We start from the raw sequence: 13,471 nt of genomic DNA, 5'->3' as shown, positions 1-13,471 counted from the left end.
CAAGTCCATTCTTTTTTCCATTGGTATTTAGTAACTATACTGACTTGTCTGTTAACTGTTAACTCCGATATTAACATTACTTTTAATAAAAAAACTAAGGAAATTAGAAAATATTATTTACATGGGATAACCAAAGATCAAAGGCAAGTTCATTTATCATTCATTTTCCTGTTTTTTTCTTCAACATGGTGATACTAAATATAACACTAAATACTCACTTGATGCATGATATGACTGACATTTAAACAGGAACAGTAAGGGTAAGTGATCCAAAATATCTTCCTTAAGTGTAAACTTTTTATTTTAAAAAGAGTAGTTTTATGATTACAACCAACACAATCTGATTTGTAGTATGGTATTTACAAAATTGTCTTACATTGTTGACTCTTGTTTGAATGTTTTATGTGGGTTTAAAACGGAAGGTAAGTATACAAAATGGTCAAAAGAAGGCCAATTATAGCAAAACAAAATGTGATATTGAAAGTCTTGAAAACTGCTTTCAAGCCAAGTTCAAAATCTGTTTCAGTCAAATATTTTTTTCTTTGTTTTTCTGAGTTTCTTTTATTTCTATTAAATTCTTAAATACTGTATTGTCTTTGTACCAAGAGGTTGGGATTTGTATAAGGTTTACTCATCTCTATTTTTTAGGAAGAGTGTGGTTGTTCTTTTTGTTGAGATGTAGTTGGTAATATCTTTACTATGAATATGTTATGTTAAATTATACAGTTTTTTATATATTATTTTCTCTAAAAGTTTGTACGACTACCATTCCAAATCACATAAATCTTTATAATAATTGTGTTAATAAACTTTAAAAATTCCTGATTGTTTTATTCTCGGTTTTATGGCTTTATTTAGTTAGTACCATTTGCATCAGAACAGTGGTTGAACAACAATCAGGGATTAATTCACATTTTAACTTTTGTACCATCACCTATTTGAACAAATTTGTTTTATTTTTTTTTGTGGTTTTACAAACATAAACAAATCATTATCAGTTAATTACCGGTTGCATTTTCAGTCAACTTGCTAATTTTGTAGTTTTTCGCGTTTAAAAGATTTGGTACTTGAATTTGTGTGTAATCCATACTAATACAGAATTTTCTTTTAGGAACTATTGTTTGTCTAGTGAATATGTAGATATACCTGATCTTAAAACGGAAACAACCAACTACAGATGTTTGTCGTGTCTAGTATCCTTTAATGATCTTCTTGAAGTGAAATTCCATGAGCACCAAGAACACTGCAAGTATTTTTGCGAGATATGTTGTCGACAGTTTGACACTAAATCCGCAATTGTGGTTCATGTCATTGAACACAATATGAAAGTGAAACCGAAACCTGAATACAAATGTGAGACTTGCTTTCTGGAATTTTACAACTGGGACGCATATGAACATCACAAAAGAGACTGCTACAGTGAAGACGCCTGTTATTATTCTAACACAAGTGTTTTACAGACTAATTTAGATAGTTTTTCTTTTCCTATAGGAAACAGCAAAGAAGACTCTTTGTACTCTACAGTTTATGCAGGTGAAAATTCATACAAATGTAAACAATGCGATAAAAACTTTTCGCAAAAATATAACTTAATTGAACATTTGAAAATCCACACTGGTGAAAAGCCATTTAAATGTCATGAATGTGGCAAATGTTTTGCGCGACGTTTCAATTTAAATGATCATATTAAGGTTCATACTGGTGAAAAACCGTTTAAATGTAATGATTGTGGCAAAAGTTTTGGGCATAAATCTAACTTAGACTCTCATATTAAGATTCACACTGGTGAAAGGCCATTTGAATGTACAGATTGCGGCAAATGTTTTTCACAAAGTTCTAGTTTAAATAAGCATATCAGAATAATGCACACTAATGAAAAACCATTTAAATGTAATGATTGTAGCAAGTCTTTTTCGACTGTTTCCCATTTAAACTATCATATCAAAAGTCACACTGGTGAAAAACCTTTCAAGTGTGAAACTTGTGGCAAAGCTTTTGTACAAAAGTGCAGTCTAACGAAACATGTTAGAACTCACACTGATGAAAAACCATTTAAGTGTGAGCATTGTGGTAAATGTTTCGGGGATAAATCTAATTTCGATGCTCATAGTAAGATTCACAGTGGTGAAAAGTTATTTAGATGTAAAGATTGTGGTAAATGTTTTGCGCAAAGTTCTGGTTTAAGTAAACATGTTAAGATTCACAGTGGTGAAAAGCCGCATGAATGTCTAGTATGCGGGAAAAAATTTTCTCAGAAAGGTAATTTAAATACGCACTTAACAACCCATAAAAGTGTGAGCAAATGAAACAATTTTACAATGTTTTTGTACAAATTTTCAACCATGGTAACGTTATGGAACAAAAAAGGTATTTATAAACAGTATTCGATTATTTTCGAAAAAGTTAGAGTAACAATGCTACTCTTGTACAAAAAAGTCCATATGTACGTCAAATCAAGGCTAATCAGGAAGGAAGAGAGTTTGCAAATGGATAAAACAATCGGATAAATTTTGATGTTGATTTTATCGTTTCCACGGATTTTCTTCTTCTTCTTCATGTACCATCTCCATATCGGAGGTTATGGTACTGATCATACTCCATATGGAGGCTATCATCATTGCTATTCTTACTTTGAAAACTGCGACTTTGAATAGGTTGAAGTACGTGACGTCGAACCATTCTCGTAAGTTCCTAAGGCAGGATATTCTTATTAGATTATGAGTTGCAGAATCTCATACCTTTGATCTCTCATAACGTGTCCGAGATATTGCAGTTTTCTCTTTTTAACTTCATGTAGGATCTCCACGCCTCTTATGACCTCTACGTTTGTAAAATGTTCCGTCCATGGTATTCTCAACATCCTACGGTATGACCACATCTCGAAGGTTTCCAATTTTCGCTCGTAATATACGTTCAGGGTCCAAGCTTCCACACAATACAGAAAGACCGGGAATACATAGCATTTGAGCATACAAGTTCTTAGGTCCAGGCTCAGATCGCGCCTACTGAGCAGCTTCTTGATCTTCATAAAGGAAGCACGAGCCTTCTCAATGCGAATATCTCTGAACATTAGTCCAGAGAACAGTTGACACTTGTCCCCAAGTAGTCATAGCTCTCGACTTTTTCAGCCTTTCGCCTTCCACGTACAGATCTTCATTTGGCCCTTCAGTTTTGGTAACAATCATGTATTTGGTATTCTCGACTAGATGTGATGACGCTATTCAACATATTTTGAAGGTCGGACATGTTTTACGACGGAAAGTATTGTATCGTCCGCTTAGCGCAGATTGTTCAGTGGAATGCCGTTAACTCGTATTCCATCCTCTTCATTTTCGAGGGCTTTGGTGAAAATTTCCTGTGAATACACGTTGAAGAGCAGTGGCGAAAGGACACCACAACCTTGTCTGACTCCTCGTTTGATTTCCACTGCCTTAGTTAGTTCGGATTAGACGCGGACAGACGCACTTTGGTTTAAATACAGGTTCACAATTATTTGTATTGTATCTCTTTTGTCGAGGTTAGGAGTAACCTCCAAGAAGTTTCTTAGAGTGTGCCAATTCAGTGAGTTGCTTCCAGAGCATGGCTATTTCGTGTTCCTCTTTCAATTTGAGCTCGTGTTTACAGGTGTATTTCCTCAAGCCACAGAAGGGGTTCTGGTCTTGTAAATGGAGTCTCGGCCCCTTTTTTAGCTAGAATGTTGGCTTTCTGTTAATTCCTCTGTGTTCTGGAACCCAGAGCAAGGTGACTTTATTAGTTCCACCTAGTTCATTGAGTTTGCCTAGACATTCCCATACCATTTTAGAGCTCAGAGCTGTTATGCCTGCTTGACTATCGGTCAGAATTGCAATATTCTGCTTGAGATAGCCGTTGTCGATTCTGAACTGAGCGAATCTTTCTTTGCGTAAATTTCCGCCTGAAAGAGATAATTTCTAATTGGCTCCGAGTATTTGGTTCTCTTGTGTGTCTTGGACCCGTCCGCATACCATTTAATGGTGTGTTCGCCCAGTTGGTAAGTAACAGATACATTACTCCATTCTTTCTTGCTGCTTAACTTAGTGGAAAACGTACTTCGCAAGTTATATTTTTTGATAGTCTCATCTTGCTGTGCATAAGCATGCCAGTTTTCTACTTAGCTAAGGGTATGCCCAGCAATACCTTGTTTAGATTTATTGTACCAAGCTGCCGCCCTATACGTAACCATGGTGGTATACATACCTTTCAGAATGATTAGGTTACAACTCCAGGTTCTTTGTATATAGCCAAAATGAGATGATAGTACATACAGTAATTCAAACTGGCATAAAAAGCGAACGAAATCGCTGCGTGTATGCAGTTATCTTAGTCACTTACTCCAACAAAATCTTGCTAATGCTCATCGTTGGTATTTTTTTCTTCGCATGTATTGGGACATTATTTTAGAGTATGGCGCACGTGACAACTATTTTTGGCGTGATATCAGCATTGGTCCATAATTAACAGACATCATCATCAATCAGTCTATACGGTCATTGACTGCTGGACTAAGTCCTCCCCCAGCGTCTTCCATCTGTTTATTGCCTCTCCGATCCTATTCTCGGAAGCTCTTCTGAGTTCGTCTGTCCATCGGGTTGACGAGCGCCCTTTGCTGGGCTTGTCAGCTCGTGGTCTCCATTCAAGTATTTTTTAGTCCATCGACCGTCCCGCATATTAGCTACATTTCTGCTTTGCCACATGCTCGATCACGTTGGTTACTCCTGTTATACGTCTTATCTCGTCGTTTGTTATGTGATCCCAGTGATATCCCATCTGTAATTTTCTCGTAGATGCAGCTGTTAGAGCTTTTAGTTAGTACTGGTAGAACACACTGGTCATACACTTTTTTTTCAGGCAGATTGGTATATCACTCTTAAACGTCTCTCTTAGTGATTCTTCTGTTCAGTTCCGCTGTGTGGTTATCTCTTGACATCCTAATTTTATGTACGAGGTAGACATATTTGTTCACTAGTTCGAGATCCCCTCTATCAGTTTTTATGTTTGGCACTAAATTAGTCTTATACTTCGTCTTTGATAACTTAATTATTATCCCACAGCTGAACGGACTTCTTGGAGTTCTTCTATCATTATTGTTATGTCTTAGATTGTCGGAGATCAGGATAATGTCATCAGCATACCTCAGGTTTGTTAAGTATTTACCATCAATTCTTACATCGTTATCATCAAAGTTGGGTCGTTTCGTTGCGTATTCTAAGGCAATAATAAATAATTTGATCTGTTGTATTGTACTCGTATCCCCCTGTTTGACTCCTGTTTTAACTGGTATACTATTGCTTGTTGTGTCCAGCTGTACTTTTATTGTTACGTTTTTGTAGTTATTATTATACAGGGTTGTAATAAAGTTGTGTTGTTACCAAGATACAGGGTGATAAAGTTTCAGATTTTTTGTAGTTTGCAACCGATCATTTATTTCCAAAAATGTTGTAATTGTGGCGATCCTAAAGAGTAGTGTATGTAGAAAAATTTGCTATGTCAAGAATGAATAAAGTTATGTATACTTAATAAAACCTTTATAAAATCTGAAACTTTATCAGCCTGTATCTCGGTAACAAAGCATTTTCAGACACAACTTTATTACAACTCCAATTCTCTAGGCATGGTATAGGTTTGGCCGTTTGACCCTGACTCACCCTGTATAAAGTGATTATATTATAACATCTACAAAAATACAATTAATACTCACAGTTTAGAAATTGGAGCCAGTTATACAAGTTTTGTCAAAGTCTCTTAATTTAGTTTCATGTACTTGATTTTTTTTAGGTATTGTATTCTTGTGACGAAAATATCACAAAAAACATGTCTATGTTAATAAATTTGAAAGGTAGCAAATTTTATCCAATTTATTATTTACTAGTGAAGGAGTAATGAGTTTGTTTGAGACATCAGCAAATATGTGGATTAATTCAATGCAGTATGTATAGAAATGACAGAATTGTCCAACAGTGTGGATTCATTTCACAGATTGCTGTAAAGATTTTCCTTGGAATAAAGTTATTTTAAGTATAAGTACCGGGTGTAAAACACACAAGAAATTTTCTAGTGGTTGATTTAACAGTTGTATTATTATATACTTTTATCGTCGTCGTTTTATAAAGTTTTATTTCATCACCATCAAGGTCTCAATCTCAGTTTTGTAATTGCACTTCAGGGCGTAGGTATAAGTAGTAAGCTGTAATAAGTAATACAAAATTAAGAAGCAAAGGGTACTCAAGGTATTGTTTTCTTTTAGTTCCCCATTCAATATTCGTACATGTCGTTAGGATGTCATATTATAATATTGCGCTTTTTCTATAGTTGTTGTGAATTCATATTAGCCCCGATTTTTTTAGGAACAATTTGCTGACTGAAAATGTTGATCATAAAGGAAAGGAATCTTATTACAAATGTTTAACTTGTAAAGAGTGTTTTGATGATCTGCGCGAAGTAAAATTCCACCAACACCAAGAAACATGCAAGTATTTTTGCGAGAGGTGTCGTCGACAACTTGACACTAAACTTGCCATTGTGATCCATGTTATTGAACATAATATGGACGATGAACCGGAACCTGAATATGAATGTGAACAATGTTTTTTGGAATTCTACAATTTGGACGAATATGAGAATCACCAAAAGAGTTGTTTCAGAGAAACTGTTGCTTCGCAAATTAATTTGAACAGTTCAGACTCAAATTTACGTTCAATACATCACAGTGAAAGTGAACAACAAAATCAACATACTGCTGATATTAAAGGTCATCTTAAAATCCTTGATTCAAACAATATTCCTGAAAAAACAAAATATTATTGCAAGTACTGTACTATAGGTTTTCATTCACAGTCTAATCTCAACAACCATTTAACAACTAACTTAGACGACCAACAGTATGGCTGTAACGAGTGCAGAAAGTTTTTTTTAGATAAAAGTTCTCTTATAAAGCACATAAAGATACATAACAGTCGAAAACCCTATAAAAGCGACACACGCCAAAAACGTGTTGCAAAAAGTAGGAACTCAAATGCCCATATTAAGATTCACACTGGTGAAAAACCTTTTAAATGTAAATATTGCGACAAATGTTTTATGAAGAAATATAATTTAAGTAGACATATTAGGAGTCACACCGGTGAAAAACCTTTTAAATGTAAATATTGTGACAAATGTTTTACACAAGCTGTCAGTTTAAAAACTCATATTAGGAGTCACACCGGTGAAAAACCTTTTAAATGTAAATATTGTGACAAATGTTTTACACAAACTGCTCATTTAAAAACTCATGTTAGGAGTCACACCGGTGAAAAACCTTTTAAATGTAAATATTGTGACAAATGTTTTACACAAGCTGTCATTTTAAAAACTCATATTATGATTCACACCGGTGAAAAACCTTTTAAATGTAAATATTGTGACAAATGTTTTATACGAGCTACTCGTTTAAAATCTCATATTAGGATTCACACCGGTGAAAAGTAATTTAAATGTAAATATTGTGAAAAATATTTTACACGATGAAAAGTTTTTTTAAATACGGGGTGATTCCAAAGTTGGTGCTTTCCTTTCACCTGCGAATAGGGCTTCAAAAAATAAAGTTTTATTTCCTTTGACGCTTTTTCGAAATATGAACAATAACGAAGATACAGGGTGTCAAAGTTTTATTGAAAAAATAAAATTTTTATGATTTTGGTCAAACCACTTGAAGTAATTAAACAAAATTTTGTAGGTGTCAGTAGCTACGTGGAAAGGAAATTTTCCAAGAAACAACAAATTTTTTGCGTTTCCCAGTGGCGCGCGTATAATTTTTTAAAAACATTTTCGAAAAAAATATTACCTTACTAGTTTTTTTTTTAACATAAAATGTATTATTAAATTCCTTGTTCAATTCTAAAAATAAAACCCCTTTTATTATTTTTTGCTACGACGCACCGCTTTCGAGTAAAAAAAATAAAAACCGTCTTAATGCGTGCCTAAAATTAAATGCTGTTTTAATTTAAAATGTCAAATTATTAAAACTTAGTTCAAAGGCGGCTGAAATCTTTTGTTTATGTTTATGTCTAATGATAAAGAATAACCAGTAGTTAATTAAAATTAAATTTAAGTTATTTTTTATTTTGTTTTTTTTCAGTAAAATTTTGATACTTAATATTTAAATTAAAACATTAAGAGAGAAGCCCGTACTAATTTATCCTTTAAAAAATTGTTATTTACTCTACTCTTCTATACGGTGACGAGGATTAACGCTGTCAGACGCTATGAAAAGAAAGCTGCAAGGATAGAAATAATTACCAACAAACAAGAATTTTTCAGAAGAATAAGATGTGAGCCTGGAATCATGCTTCTGTGAAAAGTAGAAATTTAGAGTATTTTCCCAAGCAGTAAGCTGTCGTGAGAATGACGTCATATTCTGGTAAACTATGGTTTATTAAGACGTCATCTGATGTTGTAATATTCACGTGAAAATCACGGCCCATTGTCATACTGCAGAGACGTCATTATTTAGCGTAATATTCGCGACCTTTTTCACGTAGTTTGTAACAAAATAATGACGAATGTATAATGCTTTTTTCGTTCTATTTTAAGAACGCGTGCTTTCATCCATCGGATGGTCATAAATTTACCATTTGTAATTCGTTTTATCCGGAGCTATGGGTAGTTGAATTACTTTAATTATTGAAAAAGGAAAACTACAAAAATTGAACTACTTTTAATTAATTTTTCATCTAGGTACACTTACTGGCGTACAGTAAGAGGCAAAACGGTAAACCCAAAAGTCTACCGATTTGAATGTCACCATCAAAACTGTAACGACGGCCGTACCAACTACAGTGACTCTGTACAGAAACAGTGGCGCCAATTGGGCTTTGGCGGCCATCTTTGGGCTAAAATTTTGCGCGGGAATTTCCCATAAGAATAATGTAAAATGATTTTTTTTAATTTAAATTTTTGACTTTATAATAGCAGATTAGAAACTATTGTTTCTTCGATATCTGTAAAATAAATCCGATTTTAGTATGATTAATGCTATTTTTTGGTGGTTGGTGTGGCTATATAATTTCTAAAAGAATAATTTTTTATCTTTAAGTAATTTTATAGAATCGGTTTATCGAAGCTCATGAACACATGAGCATGAGATATGATACCGTTTGTTTATTACTTCATAATTTTGAAATATAGAATCTTACGTTACTAGTTAGTATAGTTTTATTTTACAGTAAATATGTTTTCTTTTTCAAGTCTGTAGGAAATTTATGTTTATTTTTTCAACATTTTGGATTATGTTTCATCAAATACTAGGGATTTGACAGGAAGGAGCCTTTCTCTTCCTCTTGCTTTGCAAAAGAAAAAATTATTGGTACAGCTGTACATTTTTGGGCCCTTTTACTCTGATCCATTTTTCTCCCATATTTCTGGAGCAAAGTAAACCTATCAAAATTAAAACATTACAATCATCAGATACATTCTTTTGACAACTACATAAATGAAAAAGTTGTACCTCACATAAGCGGGAATGATCTGTTGGTTGCCAGTTATCCCGTTTCAGTTGAATGATCCATCTTTCCTTCTCAAAAGGTCTCCGGAAAAGACCTTTACTAAAAATCTTATTTTAGCGGAATTACCACAGCTTGGCCGGTTTGTTAATGTATTTTAAAAGTACCTCAGTATATTTGCACTAAACTATAGTCACACATTATAAAGTTTCTCTTACCTCTTTCCCTCTTTGTCGCTGCTCCACAACCAAACTACAATTGATTGATTGAATTAAACGCGAATTGACACCGTTTTTTACCTTCAGGGCGAATAAAACGCGAATTATTTTCATCAGCGGTTCGCCGCCATCTTTGAGCTAAAATCAACCCGACCAATGAAAAGTGAGACAACATGTTTTTGTATAAAGTCACTGTAGTACCAACTGCACAGCCACGCTATCTACCAGAACCACTGTGGTTTCTAAAATGGAGTAAACTATACTTCAAAAGATGGTGAATGCCTATGTTTCCACGAATCACGACAGTTAATATTGTAGATTGTGTTAGCAAATTTGAACTCTGGGTTTTAAATTTACATAGGCGAAAGTAACGGTGTTCAATAATTGTTATGGTCAGGTCGCCTATGGATGACAATTGTCACAAAAACCGTATGTCTTAGATAACGTTGCAAACAGTTATTACATGACAGCTGTCAATCCGCCGGTTTGTTTGATTTCAAACCATATAATACGAACTTATTTTATTTTTTTTTATTACTCCTAGATACATCAGCAATCTGCCAATAAGGCAATGAGCTTTACATTTGACAAATACCTCAGCATATTGAAATAGGTAAGTAGTACTAAACAAAAAGTCATGATAGCCTGCTGCTTGGGTTGGCGATGTCATCAGAAATAGCAAGTAATAATTTTCCAAAACATAGTTCAAGGTAAAGTTGATGACCAACGAAGGCCATGATGTTCTTGGAACGAAAACGTTTTGGAGCAACATTTAGAGCTCGAATCAGCTAAGAAAAGGCCACAGGCGTCATCAAACGATGATGTCACGATCTCTGTACGTCTCGCTTTAAATATTGCTGCTCTCGTTACTTTCCAAGTTGTTGCAGCCAGTCAGTGGTGTGCTATTATTTTATCAGTAAAATGAAACGTTTTCTTCGTTTTTAATAAAGAAAATAAAAGACAAAAAGTTTTTCAAAGGAATGGAAACTCCTTCTGCTTCTTTCTTCATAAATTGTAAGACGTTACTGACGATTTCACGGCCTTGGCTGTGTATGATAACACCTTTCCTTCCAACCTTTTTGGAAGACATTATGACAAAATAACGTTTTTCATTCATAACACTGTGTGAACTTACACCATCAACAATACAACCAAAACACCAGACTAAAACGGAACCTAACCTAACCCCCTAAGTCTCCCTGTTCGCCACTACATTTTTTTTAAACTTGGCAACACCGTTTAGAGTGCCGGCTAGTAAAAGCATATAAAAAGGTCCATCTGTCCCTGGCCGCTGCCGCATCTGTTTTAATTGTGTCCAAGTAAAAACCGTACTACGTTGCCAAGTGGCTTTTTGACCGCTTAACAATTTATTTTCGGGAATATTTTAATAGGACGCCTCTGATTATAGTACTGTAGAAGGAGAAAGAAATAGTTTTAAAAACTGCGTCATTGATGATGCGGTGGCCTTTTCTCATCTGATTCGAGCTCTACTATACTGTTTCGATGCGCAGCTAATAAGATTCGCATAGTGATCATGATAGCCAACGTCTCTAATCAGATACGGCAATAGAAGAAGAAGGAAGAAGTGTTAAAAATAGAAATGACTTCAAAAGAGAGAGAAAGTATTCAGATTGGCAGTTTTATTTTAATGAAGCTTCTCCAGCCCTATGGAAGTTAAAACTAAAGGTAGCAACTATTGAGTAAAAAGAACAAATATTAGGAGGTAACAATAACCCCATTTGTCTATTGATGAGCGACGAGGGTCGGAAGTCGCCATATTAGTACACCACTTTTGGGTGCGCAGTTGAATGAATGTGATTGAGCTGTCGAGGTGAACTAAAAACCCGAAAGTAAAGGGAACATGCATAGGCGGCTTTTAATTTGTGTAAATCAATTTAACAATAATTAATATGACAAAAAAATTTTATGGATACATTAAAAAATATACATTTTGTTGACAACAAAAATTAGTTTTTTTACATCTTTATTCAATTTATTGTGGTATTTGGAATTTATAGCAGTGATAGTAAACAAAATAATATTGCGTGTTTTTGAGTTAAGAATTCATAATAATCTAGATTTTTTTTAGGAACAGTTTGCTGACTGAAAAAGTGTCTGGTCATAAAGGAAATGAATCTTATTACAAATGTTTAACTTGTAAAGAGTGTTTTGATGATCTTCGCGAAGTAAAATTCCACCAACACCAAGAAACATGCAAGTATTTCTGCGAGAGGTGTCGTCGACAGCTTGACACTAAACTTGCCATTGTGATCCATGTTATTGAGCATAATATGGACGATGAACCGGAACCTGAATATGAATGTCAACAATGTTTTTTGGAATTTTACAATTTGGACGAATATGAGCAGCACCAAAACAGTTGTCTTAGAGAAACTGTTGCTTCGCAAACTAGTTTGAACAGTACAGATTCAAATTTACGTACAATTCATCACAGTGAAAGTGAACATCTTAAAATTCTTGATTCAAATAATATTCTTGAAAAAACAAAATATTATTGCAAGTACTGTACCATAGGTTTTCATTCACAGTCTAACCTGAACAACCATTTGACAACTAACTTAGACGACCAACAGTATGGCTGTAACGAGTGCAGAAAGTTTTTTTCAGATAAAAGTTCTCTTATAAAGCACATAAAGATACATAACAGTCGAAAACCCTATAAACGCGATACACGCCAAAAACGTGTTGCAAAAAGTAGGAACTCAAATGCCCATATTAAGATTCACACTGGTGAAAAACCTTTTAAATGTAAATACTGTGACAAATGTTTTACACAAGTTGTCAGTTTAAAAACTCATATTAGGAGTCACACCGGTGAAAAACCTTTTAAATGTAAATATTGTGACAAATGTTTTACACAAACTGCTCATTTAAAAACTCATATTAGGAGTCACACCGGTGAAAAACCTTTTAAATGTAAATATTGTGACAAATGTTTTACACAAGTTGTCAGTTTAAAAACTCATATTAGGAGTCACACCGGTGAAAAACCTTTTAAATGTAAATATTGTGACAAATGTTTTACACAAACTGCTCATTTAAAAACTCATATTAGGAGTCACACCGGTGAAAAACCTTTTAAATGTAAATATTGTGACAAATGTTTTACACAAGTTGTCAGTTTAAAAACTCATATTAGGAGTCACACCGGTGAAAAACCTTTTAAATGTAAATACTGTGACAAATGTTTTACACGAGCTGCTAATTTAAAAACTCATATTAGGTGTCACACCGGTGAAAAACCTTTTAAATGTAAATACTGTGACAAATGTTTTACAGTTTCATGTAACTTGAATAGTCATCTTAGGATTCACACCGGTGAAAAACCTTTTAAATGTAAATATTGTGACAAATGTTTTACACAAGCTGTCAGTTTAAAAACTCATATTATGAGTCACACCGGTGAAAAACCTTTTAAATGTAAATATTGTGACAAATGTTTTACACAACCTGGTAATTTAAAAACTCATATTAGGTGTCACACCGGTGAAAAACCTTTTAAATGTAAATATTGTGACAAATGTTTTTCGTCTAAAGGTACTTTAAGCGACCATATTAAAACCCACACTGGTGAAAAGCCTTTTAAAAGTAAATAATTAAACAAATGTTTTACACGAGCTGTCAGTTTAAAAACTCATATTAGGAGTCACACCGGTGAAAAACCTTTTAAATGTAAATATTGTGACATTTTTTTTGCAGATGCATCTTATTTAAGAAGCCATATTAAGATTCACA

The 13,471-nt window shown here is 34.0% G+C and overlaps 3 protein-coding genes across 3 annotated transcripts; all 3 read left to right on the top strand.

Annotated features, from left to right (window-relative positions):
* Positions 1–1,018: 1,018 nt before the first annotated feature.
* LOC145726555 (uncharacterized) lies at positions 1,019–6,239 on the top strand. Its single transcript, XM_081975697.1, has one exon. The coding sequence runs from the start codon at positions 1,323–1,325 to the stop codon at positions 2,304–2,306; it is 984 nt and encodes a 327-aa protein (XP_081831823.1). The 5' UTR covers positions 1,019–1,322; the 3' UTR covers positions 2,307–6,239.
* Positions 6,240–6,377: 138 nt separating this feature from the next.
* Positions 6,378–8,116, top strand: LOC145726556 (uncharacterized). Its single transcript, XM_081975698.1, has one exon. The coding sequence runs from the start codon at positions 6,562–6,564 to the stop codon at positions 7,483–7,485; it is 924 nt and encodes a 307-aa protein (XP_081831824.1). The 5' UTR covers positions 6,378–6,561; the 3' UTR covers positions 7,486–8,116.
* A 3,692-nt stretch (positions 8,117–11,808) lies between these two features.
* On the top strand, positions 11,809–13,471 carry LOC145727276 (uncharacterized). The gene has a single exon (XM_081976792.1). The coding sequence runs from the start codon at positions 12,007–12,009 to the stop codon at positions 13,330–13,332; it is 1,326 nt and encodes a 441-aa protein (XP_081832918.1). The 5' UTR covers positions 11,809–12,006; the 3' UTR covers positions 13,333–13,471.

This window comes from Ips typographus, linkage group LG3 (assembly GCF_016097725.1).
Source record: "Ips typographus isolate SLU linkage group LG3, UJ_Ityp_2.0, whole genome shotgun sequence".
NCBI lineage: Eukaryota > Metazoa > Arthropoda > Insecta > Coleoptera > Curculionidae > Ips > Ips typographus.
The sequence above is the reverse complement of the archived record's forward strand: the minus strand, read 5'-3'. Positions and strand labels throughout refer to the sequence as shown.